The 21,504-nt window shown below is 38.2% G+C and overlaps 2 protein-coding genes across 2 annotated transcripts in view; both read left to right on the top strand.

The window, feature by feature from the left end:
- The first annotated feature begins 7 nt into the window (after positions 1–7).
- Positions 8–11,258, top strand: LOC105051921 (CBS domain-containing protein CBSCBSPB3). The gene is made up of 14 exons (XM_073243766.1): positions 8–318; positions 404–563; positions 686–818; positions 2,563–2,733; positions 3,241–3,319; positions 3,436–3,549; positions 3,678–3,744; positions 6,880–6,985; positions 7,057–7,115; positions 7,782–7,891; positions 7,972–8,102; positions 8,222–8,304; positions 8,388–8,477; positions 10,557–11,258. Exons 1-14 carry the CDS (start codon positions 155–157, stop codon positions 10,731–10,733), a joined length of 1,644 nt encoding a protein of 547 aa, XP_073099867.1. The 5' UTR covers positions 8–154; the 3' UTR covers positions 10,734–11,258.
- A 5,664-nt stretch (positions 11,259–16,922) lies between these two features.
- The window catches only part of LOC105051927 (uncharacterized), a 36,489-nt gene continuing 31,907 nt past the window's right edge, over positions 16,923–21,504 (top strand). Inside the window, 2 exon segments of the mRNA XM_073242992.1 lie at positions 16,923–17,821; positions 19,692–19,890. Of these exon segments, the coding sequence (XP_073099093.1) occupies positions 17,711–17,821; positions 19,692–19,890 (310 nt within the window). The 5' untranslated portion in view covers positions 16,923–17,710.

Here is a 21,504-nt window from a genome sequence, read left to right as displayed (position 1 = left end):
AGTAGTTATAGACGCAATAATTTGAAATCCAAACAGCTGGGAATCGAGTGACGGCGAGAAGAAGGCAGTCAAATTAAAGACACTCGGCCCCTTCTCCTCCCCACCTTTCGCCCCAATCTAGGGTTTCCGATCCGATCCTAATCCCACCTCGAGGATGAGCACCCACTCCGTCCCTCCGCTGAGAAGGAATCACTTAGCCGCGCGCCGCGCCCCGTCGGCCGGGAGGAGGACCTCCGCGTCGGAGAATGGGAGCGGAGCCGCCGCCGCCGTCAACGGGAACGGGAACCCCGCCAAGCCGACGTCCCCCAACCAAGCCTCGTAAGAAAGTCGATTCCTCTCTTCTTGATTGTGTCTTTTATCGGAGAAAGTTTGGATTTTAAATTGGTTTTTGGAGCTGGAGCAGTGGGGAGAGGACGGTGAAGAAGCTGAGGTTGTCGAAAGCTCTGACCATTCCTGAGGGCACCACCGTCTCTGATGCGTGCCGGAGGATGGCTGCTCGGAGGGTGGATTCTGTGCTGCTGACGGATGCTAATGGGCTTCTTTCTGGGATTGTTACTGATAAGGTTGTTTTAATGATGTTGTTTTCCCGTTCTTGGGCTGAAGTTTGATCTTTTAATACGTTTTGCGCTTTTCTTGGTTCGAGAATGACTGACTATGGAGAGCTTTCGGGTCCTTGTGTGGATAGGATATATCAACCAGGGTTATAGCGGAGGGGTTGAGGCCGGAGCAGACGATTGTTTCAAAGATTATGACCAGGAATCCGCTGTTTGTAATGGCGGATACTCTGGCTATTGAGGCATTGCAGAAGATGATCCAAGGTTAGCTTGTTCAAGATTTTTTTAAAAAAAAATATTTTCTTTTTTGAGAAAAGGTTATGTGTTGGTATGTGCTATGGTATTGCTGTGGGTTATGTTACTAGGCTTTATTGCAGAACGTCTTTACTTCAGTTGAGTGATTATGAAGTGAAAAGGCTGTAGTTGTTCTTATTTCTTGGGCACTATAAGGCTAACATATCTAGCACGAACCAAACCCCATCCTGGCAGATAGAGTGAGCTTTCTGGGGAGCTGACAATGCAATTTCTCATACTTCATGTTAATAGTAACGAGCGCTCACGTCATGAAAGGAAATGTGAATTTCTGGGAAGAACTGTTTTATTGTTTCATTTACTTGATGGGAAAAGAAAGTTTAGGGTATCTGGAAAATGGGAGGTCATCCCATGTGTGCATATGGTGGATCTTTGATTTGGATTGTTTAGGGAAGGAAAAAGAAACGGAGAATGTTTGCTTAGAAGAGAGTTCTATCTCAAATTGGGTGGAGGGTGCCATGCTAGGTTTATTGTATGATCATGATATGAACTTTTTTTTGGGTGTGCAGAGATAAACTGTTTTCCTCTACTTCTTTGTGAGTTTTGTCTGATCAATGATAATGCTCATTTTGCCATGAAAACTTGTTATTTTGGTTACATTTGCTAGCGACCAGCCTGAGCGTTTATTAGTTCCACCAATCCTTTATGTACTTATGAGGTCGAAATGACTTTGGCAATAAGTTCTGGTTTCAGCCTTTCAGGCAATCAAACTCACTGGGCCCCTGAAAGATCCTGTTAAACAATGCTAGACATGGAATACTTTGTCAATAAGAGTCTAACAGGGTTGAGCATGATGGTCTACAGAATTGACAAGCACAATAAATATGTGCAACATGAAAGTGCATTATTAGACACGGCCACAGTATCTTTGGTTTTTCCACTTAACTAAGTTTTATTAAACTACATTTTTCCAAGCAGGAAGATAACTGGGAGTAATAAAACTAGTGACCAGAGATACATTACTCGAATGATGTATCTGGTCTCTGCATCTAATTACATGCATAATAAACCTTTTGAAAACTTTGAAGTTAGTAACTACCGAAAAAAAAAAAAGAAGTTACTAAGAATATAGATGTATTGTTGATCACCCAAATAGAGCTGCAGAACTTGGAAAGAATTCATTGCATATAGGTGGGGAGGCCTGGTTCATCTCTGAGTTCCTTTTTTTTAAACAAAAAAGAAAAGAAAGAATTGCCCTCTTAACATCTAAGGTCTTTCTCTGCCGCTGTTTGTTAACCCTTTCTACAGAAACTTGACAGATACTCAGGATCATCATCTATATGACTCATAGAATCCTGATTTGTGATGGTAACAAAATTTTCTACCTTATTAAAAGAAAATTATATCTTATTCTTCTCAACATTCTAGGAAAAAGAAGTGAAAGATCTAGACTTTCTTGAACATTTTCATGCAAAATATGTGAAAAATGCATGTGTACTGTTTTGTTGAGTTCAAAAATGGCATGTCATCTATTTTATTTTATTGCATGTAGATGATATGCAAATGCTATTTATATAGTTATGTTACAAAATTGTGGTCTTACTTGCATATGTTTATGTATTTTCCCCCCTCCTTACAGATATCATGAAATCATAAAGTTTTCATGACATGCTAATTTCATATTTTAATGCTTGCTCCTTTTCTTCTGTTACTAAACATGGTTTCCCATTATGACTCATTTATTTATCTCTGTCAGGCAAATTTAGGCACCTTCCTGTCGTAGAAAATGGTGAAGTTATTGCCATGCTGGACATTACAAAGTGCCTGTATGATGCTATATCGAGAATGGAGAAGGCTGCAGAGCAAGGCAGTGCCATAGCAGCTGCTGTTGAAGGGGTTGAACGTCAATGGGGAAGCAACTTTTCTGGTTATTACTTGTTCAGCCACTTTTGTATTGTCCACTCTTTTTTGGATCACTAGATTGGATCTTTGTTAATATTGTAGCCTTTTAATGTCACATGAAACCATGCCTTTCAAAACAATGGAAATTGATTGGGTAAATTTAGGAACAAGAACAGGAGCTTGAACTGTCAAAAACATATAATTTCTAATCACAGGTTGCTTTTACTTTGTTGACATGGCAAGCTGTCTGTCAAGGACTACGCAATCATTTAAGCAAAAATATAATGTCACGCAGAATAGCTATTTGGATTAAGTAATAACATTAACTCTAAAATATGATAAAAAATAGAACCACTAGCTTCATGTTTACCTGCAGATATTCATACTAAATATGTTCGTAACCTAGCATTTGTGGCATTGTAGTTTTGAATGGTCAAAAGTAGACTTTTTTTGTTTTCAGTTAATATTTGTTAATGTAATTGGTCTTCATCCTATTTAGTTTATTTATGTTAAGTATCATTCCTGGCTGCAGCTCCTTATGCTTTTATCGAGTCTCTTCGAGAGCAGATGTTCAAGCCTTCTCTGTCAACTATCATCACAGAGAACACTAAGTATGGTCAAGATTTATGTGCCAAATAGCTGGTTTTAATGATGTTCTAATACTGTTTCTAATAAAGAAACAAGTCTTTTTTTTTTTTTTTGGTTTTATAATTATCTATGTTTGCAGAGTTGCAGCGGTGTCTCCTTCAGATCCTGTGTATGTTGCCACCAAAAAGATGCGTGAACTTCGAGTTAATTCGGTGATTATTATGACTGGAAGCAAGCCACAAGGGATTCTAACGTATGTTTTTTGCTTTGAATAATTTGTCTTTTGGAGCTCATTTGCTGTAAACTTGCTAGTTAACTTGCTTTTGGTTGCCATTCTTGTTATGTAGTCACTAATGTATGCTCCATCACAATATTCTGCAGCTCAAAGGATGTACTCATGCGAGTAGTGGCTCAGAATCTTTCCCCTGAGCTGACTCTAGTGGAAAAGGTTTCTTTATGTGAAATTCATTTTACATTGTTTTTTTTAGCAATTCAGATCATATACTCCATAATTTTTTCTTCCCTTGAATGTACTTATCTATCAGGGATATGGTTTTTGTTTTGTTCTACTACACTAACAAACTCTATGTATATGTTCACATGGGCAACTCGCTTTTGGATGCTTGATGCTTTGCTAGATAAGCTTGGTTGACTAAAGGCCTGCCAGACTAATCTAGTTCAAGCACTCTTGCCGGCATGTTTCTTGACACCCAAAAAACTAACAGAGCAATAATCAATCATAGTGCTTTCACATCAAGCTTCATGCATTGCTTCATCTATAATGCACTTTCTAGTTGGAGGAGTACATAAGAAATGGAATTTTATTTTTATTGGAGGAACAATTAGGAATTGCAGTATATCCTATAGTGCAGATGGTGGAATTTGTTATGGCAAATACTTCAAATGTCAGTCTTTTTGAATAAGTACCCTTTTGAAGCTATTTATTGACACTGTAAATATGACCTATCACTTTTTATTCCAATACATCTTGTGAATGGAGCCTAGTTAAGACCTTTAATGAAGAGGGCATCTTTCATATTAGCTGCTTAGGTGATAACAACCTCTACTTCTTGATGTTTAGACACCTTTGTCTGCAGCTCTTCTTTGGACACATGGATGTGTGTCTTCTCCACATGTTTAATTTGCAGCAGATCATTTGCTAGTCCTTTTTACTTGATTATAATATAGCATTATGAGGAGGCGTCAATTTCAATTACACTTTTGTAGGACTTACACTGCATGCTTATCTACATGTTTTCTGTGCGTTGAGCAAATTCGTTTTCCAAGTGATAAGATACAGGAGTTTAAAGATTTTGTAGTAGTAAGATATGATAACCTGATCCACACTAATCTAATTACCTGTGGATTCAGTGATACATGTGGCCTTTCTCCCAACTTGGCAATTGCAACATGTACTGCTGGGTTGTTTGCTGTACTTGCATGCTAACTTCTAGGTGGCATATAGAAAATTGCATAGCTGTAGGTTTTGGTGTGCATGTATATTTATGATGTCTATTAAGAAGTTACTATCGGAGTTTCAATGATTGGTTTCTGCATAAAGCTTTAATTTGCTTTGATCACATATGGTGATTTGCTTGGAGAAGTCAATGTGGTAAATTGCAAAATGGCTGATACTTTAAAAGTCTCATTTCTTTATAAGGTGTCAGTGTCTAAATGTCAAATATGCAACATGCACGTATCAAGGTTGCAGAGATATATGATTTCATATATATAACATTAGGGCCGTCAATGTTTCTATTTAGAATCTGCTAATTGATGCAACCACACCTATATCAGGATTTCTTTGGTTGCTGCTAGTTTATGTGTTCAGATCATTGTGCTTTTCGCCCTCTGGATTCTTGCTTTTTCTTGGGCATGTATCTTGCACCATGTCCTTTGGAAAGACTGTACGGTGTCACTGCAAGCATGCATCCTGCTTGTTTCTTTCTTTGATTCACAATTGTTTATCAGATTTGTTCTAATGTTCTTATTCTCGTTTTTCTTCATGCTTCATGTCTCATTTTTTCTACTCCTACTCCCTTGGTATATGTTTTCAAACTTCATTATGGCTTTATTATGTATAACTCAAGTGGGTGCTTACGTTAGCCAGTGCCCCCTCCCTCTTAGTTGATGAGTCTGGCATGATTTTCTTGTTAGCAAACTTCATGGTTCATGTCTCATTATTTCTTCTCCTACTTTCTTGGTATATGTTTGGAAACGTCATTATGGCTCCATTATGTATCATTCAAGTGGGTGCTCACATTAGCCAGGGTTCCCATCTAACCACTAATATACTTTTCTTACATTAGTACCTGATGAATCTCCTTCTCCTGTTTACTTTTTCTCAGATGATGAGTTTGGCATGGTTTTTTTGTTTATCTCAATCTTCTCCTTTTGTTTGCTTGATCAAGATCGATGGAAAGTACATTGATGAGTCCTTAAGTTGGTTTTGCCAATTGGTTGTCCAAGTGCCTGATGCATTAGTAGTTTAACTAAGTGCACATGAGCAAATCTATTGTCAATTTGAGGCTTCAATGAAGGCTAAAAATGTTATACAAGAGGAAAGAGACAATGAGCATACATATTTTCTATATTCTTATACAATTTTTTATTTATTCATAGCTCATAGACTTCTTTCTTAGGTACTACTGAGCTTCTCTTTGCAATCTTGCTCTAGGATCTGTATCTTTTTAGGCTTCCTTTAACTCTTACCATCATCATTAGTTTAGGTGATCGGTATGGCATGGCATATAATGTACTATGCCGGTGCCTTATTGGCTTACAGCATTGGCGTGATCCCAGCTGAATGTTAGTATTTGGCATATGCCAGGGTAGTGTGTTCCAAGCATGCATGCACTGGAACTGGTATGGAATGGTTGTACTTGCTAATGCTAGGTTGGCATGTCATCGACAGACATTATTTCAATCCTTGCCATGAATGCTTTTAGGTAATCATGAGCTTCTTTTTGCTCCTGTTCCATCAATTTTGTCAAGGGATGTCACCCTTTGGTCACCCATTCACTCCCATCTCATGAGACTATAGTTCCAATCTTTTCTTGCTGTATTGTATCTTGGAGTATCCACTTTGAGTGAGAATAGAAAATAGTTGCTTCAGTCTTGCCAAGCTCAAGGTTTGCCATGGCTATATTTCTTGCTACATATCACTATAATCACTATCTTTATCAACAATATGGTCATCATGGTTACCATGAGAATGATAAGTGTTCTGGAAATTCTTCAATGCCGAAATTGTAACTTTTCTTTTATATGCTGGTCTTCTGTAGGCATCCAAAGATTGGTGACTTCTAGCCATACTCTTGTACATGGTTACACTATTACATTTTAATGGAATACCTATACCATCAATGCCTGTATTGCATGATCGTAACAGATATTTATTTTGGTAATATTATATTACCAGAAATATCATTGTACTGTCTTAAACAATGTGTCTTGATACTGGTATGAAAATGTGCTCTTATGATGTTTCAAAGGCTTCATGACATAATTTTTGTGTGGTCAGTTTAAACATTTCTTTTCTCATTAGTTTTTGTGATATGTACATTTTTATGATTATTTTTAGGTAATGACTGCAAACCCTGAATGTGCGACACTGGATACAACAATTCTTGATGCACTGCACATAATGCATGATGGAAAATTCTTACATCTTCCAGTGCTGGATAGAGGTAAGTAATGTACACTACAGTGGACAGCAAATCTCTTTGTCTTCGGTTAACTGACACAACTTCTCAGACAGATGGCCAAGTTGCTGCTTGTTTGGATGTTTTGCAACTGACACATGCAGCAATCTCCATGGTAAGACCACTCATATTTGAAATGATTTTACCTGAATCATGTACTGTTTAAATTTTGTAGGATTGCTCTTGAATGTGGATGTGTCCACAATGTAAAGAAATTTTTTCAATGTTCCTCACTCTTTGTTGCATAAGAAAGAGTGTAATCAATGTCTATTTAGAGATATGCTAAGCTAACAATTTGTTTCAAACCAATAGATTGAGGTTGAGATTTACTCGTGATGAAATAACTCTCTTCGATTCTACGTAACTTGTTGGTGCCTTTTGCATATTGCTAGCACAGAGATTTAAAATGCTGCTAGAGTTTATTGATTGTGAGGAGTATTGTGTTTAAAGTTGGGTACTGCTGCCAGATGGTGTCTTCTTTAGGTGTTGCTATCTGATTATTCCTTGCATCTTTGGCTGATTAGTCTGATTGACACATACAACACTGAATTGTATGGCTTAGTGAAAAAACTATATTCGGACTAGATAAAATCTACATGTTGATCATATTAAACCCATTCCGTAGCCAGGTCACAAGCTTTTTCAATTAAACTGAATTTTGTTTTCCTGATCATGAAAATGCATGATGAACCGCAATATTTGATTCATTTGACGTTCAACTGAACTGGTACATGAGTATATCAGTATTTTTTTGTCTTAATTCTTTATGTGCTTCTTGAAGGTTGAAGGAGGTGCTGGAGTGGTAAATGATGTGGCAAACACGATGATGCAGAAGTTTTGGGATTCTGCCCTTGCTCTGGAGCCATCATATGAGGAGTTTGACACGCAAAGGTGCTATGTCTGTTTTATTCATGCCTTTTTTTTTTTGGTGACCAAAATGTTCAATGCCTCTGAAAATTGTGTATCTGCAGTGAAATGTCTGCATTGATGGCATCAGAGTGCACAGAAAATGGGAAGTATATGTACCCACCTCTTGGTCTTGGAAACTTGTTTGCTTTCAAGTTTGAAGATCGAAAGGGACGACTACATAGATTTGATTGTGGTTAGTGTGATACTAAGAGCTGTTTTCATATCAGAATTTGGGTTGTGATTCTTTTTTTTTTTTTTAATTTATTCTAAAAATTATCGTGGCTCCAATGTATGACCATTTTCTCACTATAGGTACAGAGAGTCTAGCTGAACTTGCATCTGCTGTAATGCAGAGAATGGGGCTTGATGGTGACACAGACAAAATCCAACTCTTGGTGAGGTTACATTCTTGTGTTTCTATTTGCAGCCATGGATTCCATTTGCTAGAATTGAACTTTGACCATTCTGCTTCATGCAGTATGACGATGATGAAGGTGACAGAGTACTTCTGGTTTCAGATAAGGATCTCATTGGAGCTGTGAACCATGCCCGATCGGCTGGGTGGAAGGTGATTCTTTCATCTGCTTTTCTTTCTAAGCTAGGTTCTGTGAACATGCTAAAATAGCAAAACACTGAGAGACAACCCTGAAAAAAAAAAGGGTTAGCACATAAGTAGTTGAATTTAGGAGTGAAGGGCCACATGCATCCCCACCTATAATCAGAAACTTCATGCAGCCTGTTCCTGTTTCCTCAGGGTGTTTGTGAGAATTGTCTTTTGGCCCAGCATTGATCTGAGGATTAAAATCACTTTCATCATTAAGAAAAGGTCAAAACAATGCCTTGTACCAGGCTTTCTGCTAGTTGTGGGCGTTGTGCATATATAAGTTAGGAACGGATTATACATAGAATTTGTTGTGATCCAACATAATTCTGCTGCAGACCCAAAGCTTGATACTGTTGCTGTTAGTACTGTCAGTGTCTAACCATTCTGACACTTGACATGCATCAACACAAAAAATTACTCAACACTATCATCTAAAAGGAAGCAAATGTTGGAAAATTTTTCCCTTAAAATACATTACTCTGGATAGCCGGTCTATCCTTAAGTAACAATTGGCTTGTAGATAGTGAAAATGGATTCTGCATTGATACTTTGGGGATAACATTGGACGTATCCTACCAATGCAGATGGTCCTTGACACAGATTCATGACACAGAAAGCATACATATGTGACCCTTGTAATGAGGCCATTATTGACACAGTTTATCTAACTTTGTGGATACTCTTAGATGCATGGTTCACTTTTAAAGCAATTTGGGGTGTGTTGAACTGTACCAGTGGGGCCAATCGGTGCTGTTCGGGCATTTGATTTGGAATACGGGTGAAAACAGAGCGAAGGAGAAGGAAAGAGAGAGAGAGAGAGAGATGGTAAGGCCAATGATGGACTGCCGAGACCGTTGGAGAGCCTTTAAAACTCCACGGTCTTCTGCGAGAAAAATTAGAGAGAGAGATATAGAGAGAGGGGGGAGAGAGAGAGGAATAGAGGGAGGGGAAGGTGGCAGGGAGGGGAAGGCGGCAAGGAGGGTGCCGGAGGGCTGCCAGATGATTGTCGTGGCCACAGGATGGCGGAAATCTACTTGCGGATGCCGAAGGTTCGAAATTGGGCGGGTCGCCCTTGTTCATCATGTTTTTGTTCGTCACGCCCTTGTTTCGAATATGTGGCATCTGCGGGGGTGGATTTCTACTGTCCGATGGCTATCTGGCGGCCTCCCTGCCACCTTCACCTACCTCTAGTTCTCTTCCTCCTCTCCCTCTCTCCAATCTATCTCGTAGAGGACCGCAGATCTTCGGAGGCCTCGGTGGCCCTTCGAGGGCCTTTGCGGCCTTCCAATGGCCATCATTGGCATCTCCGCCGGCCTCCCTCTTCCTCTTTCTCTCTCTTCCCTCCTCTCTCTCTCTCTTCCTCTTTGATTCTTCCTTGTTGCCGTGTTGTACTGGACCTATACCGACTCGTACCATTGGCCAGTTGGCATAAGGTTCGGTTCTTAGTCGGTGAATCTTACTTAGACTTTTTCAACCATATTTTGATTTTCTTGGGATGTTTGGCATATAAATAGCACTAAGTGCAACATTCTTGAACAAGGCCTTCACAGATAGAATTAGTGCGTCTTCATGGATTCTCTTAGGCTATGTCCTACCAATGTTTCCTTTGCTCTTTCAAGAAGGGATATGGCGTGTAGACATCATATGGATATGAACCCTGTAAATGTGACCATCTTGGACACAGCCAGCTGAACTTTTTGTTTACAAACTAAAAAGAGAAGTAAAAAGTTTTCCAGTTTCCCTTAAAAAAAAAAAACATCAAGAGCATTTTCTTCTTCTGAAAGTCTTAACCTACCATGGGTACCATTTGATTACAGCTAAATGGTTAGAGGAGACAAGGCCCCATGTGAGATGTGGCTTATGTTCTGGTCCTGCACCAGCAGATATATGAATTTGAAAGATGCTGGAAATGTTGTATTCTTTTATACAGGAATAGGATCTCTCAAAAGTGGTCAATCTTTTCTTATCACCTTTCGATCTGATGTTTGTCGAGATTGAGAATGGGCCTAATTCATTTCAGCTGTCATCATTTGCTTATTTCAGGTTTTAAGGCTGCATATTGATGACTCGGATACAAAGAAGGAAGCTGCAGGATCAAAGTCAGATCTTCCAACAGTACAAAGAAGAGGATGGTCACCTCTGCAAACTGAGATCGTGGCAGGTGCAATCGTACTGACAGGTATTGGAGTAATGGTGTACTTGAAACGATCCAAGGTGTGATTTCTCTTGAAGGCAAGGAGAAATATTTGCATAGTAGCATATACAGGTTCAAGCTCCTGTATAATGTGGAAAGCAACATTCTAAGTTAAAAGCTCCCAGAATTCAGAGCAGTCATCAAATGGCTTAAACCTAGAAAGAGTCTTGTTTTTATTTTTGGGTGATACCACATCATATAATACAAACGATGCAGTTGGCTGGGGAAGGCACAGTCAAAGAATGTAGTGAATGATTTTCGCAACCAAGTAACGCACGAAAAGGAAATAAGTTACAAGGTACAGCCATTCTGCAGCTTTTTACGCGACCTTCAAGCTGGCATGTCGCTAAGTGCTGGGCATCTATTTTCTTCACATGTTTTGCATCAATTGCAGCAGTTTTTTGTCAGTTATATATCTGTCTTGTACAGATAAAAAGACATCTAGAAACTTCTAAGATTCATACATTGAAAAAAAAAAAAAAAAGAAAAACATACAAAGAACATCGAAGGGTGTGCAATCCAGCTCAATGAAATTGGAGTAGAAATTTTAATGGTGTTTTTTTTCACTGTTTAATGATTATTTCATTTTGTGAGATTTACTCTTTTCCATTTCCATGGTGGAAGGCAAATCGGTTTTCTTTTCTTTTGCTGTATCTGCCATGGTTCTTCTCCTGTCAGTACTACAGAATCCATCTGATTTTTTTGGACCACATTTGGAGACAATTCTGTTCAAATGTCTCGTAAACAGCCTTGGGTGTTCTCCAGCTCCAGGAGGAAGTGGGTCCTGGTGTCATATCTTATCTGCCCTGGTATTTGTAGTGGCTTGCATGTCCTGTTTCTTTGGGTGACAAAAGCAGGGTAGATACACTGCCTTCTTGCCTTTTCTTCTTGACCATTATTTGCTGATATGTTACTGCATGGTTGGTGGAGCAGGAGGGCCCCTCTTGTGCTGCCAATCATGCACTGTTAATGCAAGCGTGTGAAGGAAGGACATGTGGGTGTTACATTGCTTTATAAGCCCTTGTATTAGTATTCTGATCATTTTGATCTGTGGAGACTATACAGGTGGTTGAGGTGTCCTTTGTGATGCAAAACTAGAATCTTTGAACTAACTTCTGATTAATAAAAAATCTTTAAAATTTGATCAAAGTTGGTGCGATTCTTTTGCTGCATGCATCCCATGCTCTGCCACAAGGACTGTAGTTTTTGATTTAGACCTAATACTTTAACTACCTTAAGCTAAATTAGCAGGAGAAGAAAGATGTGTAGAGGAAAGGTTTTGCTTCAATTCTATTTGCAATTTTTTGTTTTTTAAACAGATTTTTTTACTGAAGCGGTTGGTGGCGCATGGATCCTTGCTGTTGCTTCTTGAGAACTGAAGTTTTGATAATATTATAATATGGGTTGGGGATTGACTATGCCGCGAAGTAGAGATCAAGCTTCCATTAAGTTGAATGTGCTTTAATGAGAATTGTGAGACTCATGTTAAGACTTCAATTGGATCCATGAACATCTCTCTGGAGATTTTCATACTCTTGCATTAAGATTATATGCTTTTCTATATATCTCAAGGTTATGATGCAATACATTGCATCTACATACTATCCAAAATATCATGAAAAATATTTATTTAAAAAAATATAGATTCAGAAAAAATATAGATTCGGGAACTAAGTTTTTAAGCCTGCCCCTCTCTCTCTCTCACACACACACGCACACAAACATAGGGTGGCTTCATGGCCAATAATTGGCCCTCATGCTCTTATGTGAGCCACGTCATATAATGCTTCGTGCACGCAAAGTGGCTAACATATCAACTGTTAGGATATAAAGGTGAATGCCCTTTTGGTGCCTACCTTGTCATGCACCCATATCAACCCATACAGAAACCACCATGGAAGCCGTAGAACAAGAGGGAGGCCCCAAACTGGTAAAAGATCAATGTCTAGTTTATGCCATGGAGCCTCTTGGCTAAGTGGTCCAAAGACACTAGCCAAACTTCTGTGGCATAGATCACGGGTTCTTCTACTGTTCTTGTACTGTTTGGGTCTTCTCCTGTGTACTGGTTGCACTAGGGAATGCACGCCAAGAATAATATCTTGCCTGAAATCACTTATTATCCTCTAATTTTGGGATTAGACAGCTAAAATTCATCTAGAATCACTATTCTTTTGTCTGAGCCTATATGTTGACGTATCATAAATTATTCCTCAATAATTGATATATAAGCATGCAAGGGAACATAAATGATAAGGAGATTCAAACACATGACTATAGGTTAGAGGGGCATGCAATCATGGTAATGAGATAAATAATTGCATTCCTTTTTCTAGTGGGGTTGTGTCATCAAAACCAACAAGTCAAGGACCATATCCACCCATGTAAATTATATTTTCTCAAAATTAAAAAAAACAATGCCCTTAGTACTTTTTAATTCTGTAGTTTCTTTGATTATGTTTTACTCTACTCCTACCCAGCTTATCGTCAACTGTTTCGTAGTTGGGTCCAAGCAATCAACTATTAGCTGGAGGGCATGAGTGTGCTGGGATTGATGTTTTGATATCTTACCTTTTCTTATAAGAGGTTTCTAGGCTATTAGCTACACAACAGCAATGGACATCTCTCAAAAAAAAAAAATTTTACCTTTCCAGTGATTGAACTGGTTTTTAACACAACCATCCAGAGACTTTACCACACAGACGTTATAGAAGGTGGTCTAAAAAGGCTAGATAGGAACATAACTCTAGAGAGAAGAAGTCAGTTAGATTTCAGGCTTCTAATCTGTTGAACTTGTCTTATATACTTTTTTCTTTCTTTTTTCTTTCTGCATTGAAGAGAGATAAAGTTGGTCCATCATCATTCCGATTTGGCTATATACTTGCAACTAACGTAGCAGTTAACCCCTTTTTGTCTTTAGAACATAATAGTTATATATATATATATATATATAATGTATGTATAATGAGGAAAATGCTTATATGAGTTTATTCATGATCATGCTCCAATATAACAGGCAATTATTGCATAATGATGTCAACATTTCTGAATATTTTTTTATGTTGGATGATCATTATTGTTTTTACACCATTTCCAAATCCTTTACTCCACTAATTGCTGGCTGTGGAATCAAAGAAACCTTTTTTCTAAAAGTTAATGAACTTTCCTAGATTTGATACATATACTAGCAATGAACATGGACATGCATGTGGGGACAACTATAGCAAGCTATAGCACAAGGCACACTACCCCAAGGCATGGAAAGATGGCCGGATATGTATCAACATTAGACTCAACTTTCCTGCTGATTCCTGTGACCTCTGAGACTAACTTCCCCTGCTAAGTTTGCTCCAGATAACATCAGAGCATAGATATAAAACATTCATTGTCACTACGAAGTCCAAAAGGAAGTGAGCCTCATGGAAGAGCATGATATGGGAGGGGGTGGACCAGAGGGCTACGCTTCCCGTAGGGCTTACCCTTCCAAAGTGACTGGTGGTTTGCAGAGAGGGAAAAGGATGCAGGAACCACCACATCCTTGCATTCCACTAGATAAAATTTATAAAAAATTGGATGGAATATTGACATCCAAGCAAGAGCACAACTCCCCTTCAAGTATTATCCTGAGCAAATGACTAGTTAGGTCCATTGTGACATATCCTAGTAAATCAGAAGGTGAGTTGTCTGATTTCCTATGCATAAAAGAACACAAAGTTATTCACTTTGCAAGTGAAACTAGATATCCCACATTTCTTTTTTGACTGAATAGATATCCTACATTTCAGTGGCTGGAGATTTTTGTTTAGAAAATTTTTGAAGCTATTGGATGAGACCATAGCAGTGGATGGCTAATGCTTAGAGGTTGAATTTGTAGGGAAGGGCTAAGATGCTTCATAGTACTATGATAGCAATTGCTTGGTCTTTCTATTTGCTCTTGCCTTTCAGACACTGATGAGTATTGTCTCTTTTCCAAACCACAATCTTTGTGATTTTTTTTTTTTTGGGATTAAAATTAAAAGAAAAAGTTAAATGAAGATTAAACTTTGCAAGTATTTCAACAGATATGAAATGGAAATTTTGCTAAGAAAGCGGCCTATCATCTAGACATGTGACCTTTCATTCATGTAGGTGGCCTTTCATCATAAAGGTGGATTACTTTGGCACCACATGTGATACTGGGATGCCACTCTATTATTTGATCCTGTCAATTTCTATTGTCAAGATTAATATTCATTGTTGTATGATTAAGACCAAAATAGCTCCATGTGGGACTGTGAGAGCAACTTAGCTTCTCTGATACAATGTTATCTGAGCTGATGTGTTCCCCAGGAGTCACATAAGGTGGAGACATGCACTTTCAAATTCTTACTTCCGTATAGCTATGCGACATGTCTAGGGACATCACCTTGTAGGGTCTAGTAGGATTCTGACATCGCATCATACAATGCTATGTTCCATTTTGTGTGAGAGCCAAGCTAATCACAATTGAAATCAATATACTGGAATGCAACAAAACAAACAGTCCACTATAAGGAAGTAAGAGAAGCAACTTGTCGGCAGACGGCCACCAGTGGAGGCTAAGGGTTTGTGTTTGGTATCCTGCTTGAATAGTTTGTTTTTTTTTTTGGTTGGTTCCATAAATATCTTTTCCCTGCTTCTAAAGTTAATCAAATGGATTACTTCATAGTAAAGGCGTGTCATCATCATTTGGATGGCTTTCAAGGCAACTGTAGTCACTGGACAATTTGCAATTTAAGAAACAAACAAAGAGTTACAATAGTGATGAGGTCCATTCTGTTTTTAAAGATCTCTGAACAATTTAGAAATTAAAGATTTCATCATCTTTAGTTCTCAAAAGGGATCTCATCATCTTTCATTAAAAAGGAATTTGCAATGATTATTTAAAATGTGAATATGCTCCTTACCTTTTAGTAAAACATTACTTATCTTAAAAAGCAGAGCTCAAGTACCAAAAAAGAACACATTTAAAACTCAAGTTATGGTTGCTTGGTTGTCTGGATCCTACTTCATGACCAATTCATCTCAAAGCAAAGGAGATCAAGTGGAGGCCACAACTACAAAGCTTTAACTCCTACGTAACCTAAATTATGGATTCAGCTCTCTGCATATTATATATAATTGCAGTTGTATGTTCTTCTAGCACCATCAACTAAAGTAGTTCATGAAGTGAGGACCCAGCAATCTACAATGGGGACCAAGAATTTTTAAAATATACTTAGGCTCAAGGCCACGCTTTCGCATTAACCTTAATGGCCTTGGTCTTCAGCTTCCATATGAACAAGAGAAGATGCAGAAAGATCCATTGTTTGACTGTATGCAACACCAATATGGTGACATTTCCATGTTGAGTCTATTAGTTCAACGTTATCTCCACTATCCACACCTCACACCTTATCAACTTCAACTGTTACATCCTTACTGGTTAAGCTTCTTGCTCTTCCAGAAGAGAGACCATACAATGAGCTAGAAATAGCAATGTGTCTCTCAGATCATCTTGCGTGATCAAAAAAATTAATCTACTCATCTAGACAAATCACAATCAAACAAATCATGTTACCTTGCTCCTGCTTCACTGCAGTGCCCCTAACATTTGCACACGGTGAGCACACATGATAGACTGTTGAACAATTTTTTTATAGTTGCATCTACCACTTTGAAGCAAGTTAGGGATCCTTATTTGCATTTGTCTCGGCAGAGAACCGGACAAAACTATCCATCCAATAGAGTAGGTTGTAGCTTTTGCGTGAAGGAATGATTGATCTTCATTAGCAACATCAGCTGTTGGATCGCACCTGATCCTTCCATCCAGCTGCACCGATCTCAAAGTGGCTATCGTGCATTTATTGGCTGGCATCGTCAAAAAGAAGATGAATCATTCTTTCATGCAAAAGATACAATCCAAACCCCCGGCAGAGACATCCAAAATGAAGGAACTTATGTTAATGTTAGAAGGCAATTCAGGAGTCATAAGCCATTACAAGATCAAAATGTCAAGCAATCTTACCAGTGGGACCCACATCATCTCATCATCTAAACCTTTCTATTTTATTGGTAAAGCATCGAAACCATGTGTAAAAGAGCATAATCTAAGGTTAAAAGTAAAAATCATTAGCACCTGTACTTTAATGCTAAATTAATCAATATAAAACACTCGGGAACAGAGAAGTAGCTAAAAAGAAAAAAAAAAACATGGGAACAGAGAGCCAAGAGGAGCTCTGAGTGCTGTCTCTCTCTCTCTCGCAAAGCTTGATTATTTAATACTAAGAGGAACTGAGAAAATACTCAGCTCTGTAGCCCGCGGGCGGGAATACGGCCGGCTCCGTTTCGAAGAAATAAAGAAACGGAGTCTCTGACAAACCGAAGAAAAGGCTGAAAAGGGCTTCCAAGGAGGCGACTTTTTGCTTTCCATCACATGCATTCGCTCCAAAGAGGTGAGATGGATCGAATAAATTAGTGGGCAAACGGCAAATTATTGTTTCTTTGGATAAATGGTAGCGAAATTGGGGAAAAATTCGAAAAGAAAGCATTTTGGATTCAAGTACCCCACGCCGATCGTCATGTCTGCCGACATTCCCCACATCCCTCACGCATTCCTCTATTTCCGGCATTAATGCCCTCTTTTTGGTTTAAGGTGATAAATTTGGGTTGGATTTTGTTGTTTTTCTTGAAAATATGGCTTTTCTGGTTGTGATTCTGTTGGGTTTTCCACGGAAAGATGAGATTTTGACGTGATGAGTAGGTTTCTTCCAGGGTTTGTAGACTTTTGCTCTTATGGGGTTTTCTTTGGGGTTGATGATTAAGTTCTTTCTTGATCAGTGAAATTAAGGGTTTTTATTTCAACCTGATCTGGTGACGATTTCTCGTTTGAAAAGGTGGGATCTTTTTGGGCATTTGCTGGCGGTGATCCGTGGAGGAATTGAAGTGGTGGTGGGTATGGAGCAGGAGTCCAAGTGCCATTTATGTGATAAATGGTTGAGGTAGCAAGATGGATCGCCGGAGTTGGCTTTGGAGGCGGAAGTCGTCCGAGAAGAGCCCCAGTGAGTCTGAGAGCTCGGGATCGTTGTCGTCTCATTCTGAGAAGTACTCAGATGATCAGGTTTGTTGGCTGCCCTCTTTTTTTCTTCCTGTTTGGTCCGTCTTCCTTCTTTGCCTCCTACAAACATTTATGCAGATGACCACTGCAAATCCAAATCCACTTAAAGTTTATAGCATTGCATTGTTATTTGAACTTTGGTTGATGCTAAAGATGTTGGTCCTGATTGACTTAGAATGGTAAATTTCTCTTTCTACCCTAAAAATGGATTCCAAAAAAGATGAGAGAGCTTGATGAAATTCTCTCCAGCGGACTGAAGCAAAATGCTTGAAGTGGAAAGGTGCCTTTTGAATGCCATGTTGTCATCTAATGCCATTGAGACCTAAAGGAAAGTCAATTAAATGATTAAAACCTTGCCCTGAGTTATGGATCACAATGATAAGTAGTGAGGAGATCCCATCAGTGTAAGATGTATACAGGAGAGATGGCAATGTTGAGCTGGACGTGTGGCAAATGAGGATTTTGAACTCGATATGGTGATAAACTAGGAAGTATTAAATGAGTAATGAATAGGATGCTAGAAGATTTGAAGCTGCATTATAGAAGACTAGTGAGGAAGAACTGGTTTGGTTGTATGTGGCATTGGCTGTGAAACAGCCCTGGCAAGAAAGGATCTTGAATACAAAGGGCCTAAACAAGAGGATTGGACACAGAAAACAATTGAATGGATAGACTTGACTCTTTAATTTAAATCTCGGTGTATGCCAGCTCTCACATATAAATGTTGAATATAAATTGGATACTTTTCTCCCTCAAGGTCAAAGCTTGCTTTTAAGGTGCCATAAATTGTTAATGTGTAGCTCAACAGCTTAATTTCTTGCAGCAATTTGACGATATTGTCTCTCTCTCATTATTTCCTGTAACTATCTAGATGTACTATTCTACAGTGCATATTGTTCCTTTTCCATGATGATTATGATGCTCAAGCTTGCCTTTAAGTGCATAAATTGTTATGTGTAGCTCAACAGCTTAATTTCTTGCAGCAATTTGACGATATTGTCTCTCTCTCATTATTTCCTGTAACTATCTAGATGTACTATTCTACAGTGCATATTGTTCCTTTTTCCATGATGATTATGATGCTCATGCATTTTAAGTAAGAGTTCTCCACTTTCACCATGTGGTAACGTGAGCCTTTTTTTAGGCTTGTGTTTTAATTTGGTTCTTCAGATCATTATCTTCTACCTCAATGATGAATGCACCAATTTTCGTGGTGAACATCTGTTTATTCTTTAATGATGATTGCACCACAGGTATAAATTATGGAGAGCTTGCTGTTACTAGCATGTAATAATGTCTTGATCTTATTTTGGTGCTTGTGTTCGAAGTTGGAACTTTGGACTCTGACTTTATTCCTTAAGAACGCTTGCTTTCCCGTATGTACGATCCCTTCCTCTTTGTGTAGACTCTTTTCACGTCTTGGAGGTCTCAGAAGGTTGCTCCTTCTTTATCTGAGCTTAATAACAACATAACCACAATGTAAGACCTCCTTCGACTGAAACTAATCATCCAGCTAGTGTTACTACAACATGCGACTCTCCTGGCTAAAGATGCTTCGTTCAGAATTCCAAAAAAGTTTGTGGGTGGTTACTGTTAAGTGTTGATTACTAAAAAAATTTCAAACTTGATATATAATGTTTTAACATATCAAGCTATCCCCACACATGACAGGCTTGCTACTTAAGATAAAGTTGAGACATATAAACAACACTTCTTTACCTTTTCTTTAAAAAAATTACTTCATCAAAAAGATAAATGTGTCAAATGTGCTGGAAATGAAATGGAAAGAGATAATTTTAAATTTAACCTCGTGTTTAGCTATAACTTACATGACCTGGGAGCGTCATAACATGGTAAACTGATTGTTAAACAGGAGACAATGAAGGGACCTCCAATTAATGCTTCTCCAAATCATGCCCAAACAGCAGAGGTTTCATCAAACATTGGTGATCGTGAAGTCCATGAAACTGTGAAGAGTTTGACTGAGAAACTTTCAGCTGCTTTTCTGAATATCCATGCTAAAGAGGAACTGGTCAAGCAACATGCAAAAGTTGCAGAAGAAGCTGTTTCAGGTTAGTGGTGCTATATGTACCATTTCATTTCTTTCAAACTTGGGAAGGATAGGTATGTTAGTTGTGCATGCTGAAGGTAAGGAGAAATACCATGCCTGAGACTTCATACTATGACAGATGGCTTCCTTGAATAGATGTGCATGAATGCATGTTTATATGAAGCAATTTATTAGGCTGATTCTATTAGTAATAGCTTGCATAATCTTTTTTCTTAAACTTATAACATAATTTCACAAATTATATGCACCGTAACTTTAGACAATTGTTACCAAATTTGATGGTTCGCTTGATTTAATTCAGTTTCACAATTTCCCAATACATTCTTTTCCATTCGATTTGATTTGCTTGTGTTAGGATGGGAATTTCATTCTTGTTGTTTATGTAATGTTATATCATATTTTTTTCAAAGTAAAATATTTTTTTCATAATTTTTTTATTCATTAAGGGTACCATCTCTGTAGAGAGATAGAAGGCAAAGGACATGTAGATCTAATGAATAAGGTTTGATATTTTAAATATAAAATATAATGTGCTTGCCTTTGCATATAAGAAGGAAGCATACTGCAAACCTGTACATTCCAGAACAATCCACAATTTGCTTATGACCTAGCAAATTAAGTATGATCTGGATTTTCATCTATCTTCCTCGTTTGGACTTCTCTCCTACTTACACTCCTGCTGCTCAATGATTCCAGTTATGTGCCTATCCTTAGTATCCTGATGGTCAACTTGTGTGAGACAGTAATTCTATTATGATTTGTTGCTGATCATTGGTGCTGTTGAAGCTCTATCACCAATGAGCAGTTGTATGCTTTGTTGGGCCATTCAGTCTGTGGTGGTTGCTTCACCTGGCTATTTGTGTTCTCCAATCTTCTATAGAAAATGTCTTAGAGACCTTTCTTCTTCCCTTCTTGATTGTTAGACTCTATAGCGGCTGACATGACCGTGCTATTTAAACTGTGAGTCTAGAAGTTAATCTGTTGAACAAATAAGATAGTTTCTCCATAAGTTCAGGATGTGAAGTTCTTACATTTAACTGGAACAATACTGAAGAACTTATCAAAATTGCCCTTTTACCTTTATATGGTTGCATCTCAACATAGGCATTCTAATTTTTCCTATGACTCCTGTCTAACGTCTTAATGCAGCATGCCTCGTTATCACTTCACATCATAATGCAACTTTATCTCCTCAAAACAAGAAAACTATAATGTCGTGTCTGTTGCTCATTAATTATGCAATGTAATATATCACCATCTCTCTCTCTTATGCACATGCGTGCACGCACACACACACATAGAGAGAGAGAGAGAGAGAGAGAGGGAGAAGTCTTAACAGATATGCATAAATCATATATAACAAAATAACAAATAATTCTTGTTTTTACTTCAAAAAACACAAATATTTACCGTCTTAATCAAAATTTTCACTATTATCACTCTCTCTACATGTGCAAGCATATGTTCCTTCTCTGTGCAGAAGAGAATGCATGTTGATGCAATTGGTTGTTAGGCTAACAATATTTATCCATTAGTTTATCAACAACGAAAAGTTTACTAAGTATTTTTAAGGAATACTTGCTAAAGCTACCTACTATTGATAAGACCTAGATGA

This window comes from Elaeis guineensis, chromosome 9, assembly GCF_000442705.2.
Source record: "Elaeis guineensis isolate ETL-2024a chromosome 9, EG11, whole genome shotgun sequence".
Taxonomy (NCBI): domain Eukaryota; kingdom Viridiplantae; phylum Streptophyta; class Magnoliopsida; order Arecales; family Arecaceae; genus Elaeis; species Elaeis guineensis.
The sequence above is the reverse complement of the archived record's forward strand: the minus strand, read 5'-3'. Positions and strand labels throughout refer to the sequence as shown.

Excerpts from the sequence above, each read along its gene's own strand:
- LOC105051921 (XM_073243766.1), top strand. The coding sequence starts at position 155 with ATGAGCACCCACTCCGTCCCTCCGCTGAGAAGGAATCACTTAGCCGCG. Across the intron at positions 3,550-3,677 it reads AAGCCACAAGGGATTCTAAC|CTCAAAGGATGTACTCATGC; the intron begins GTATGTTTTTTG and ends AATATTCTGCAG. Across the intron at positions 8,478-10,556 it reads CCCGATCGGCTGGGTGGAAG|GTTTTAAGGCTGCATATTGA; the intron begins GTGATTCTTTCA and ends TGCTTATTTCAG.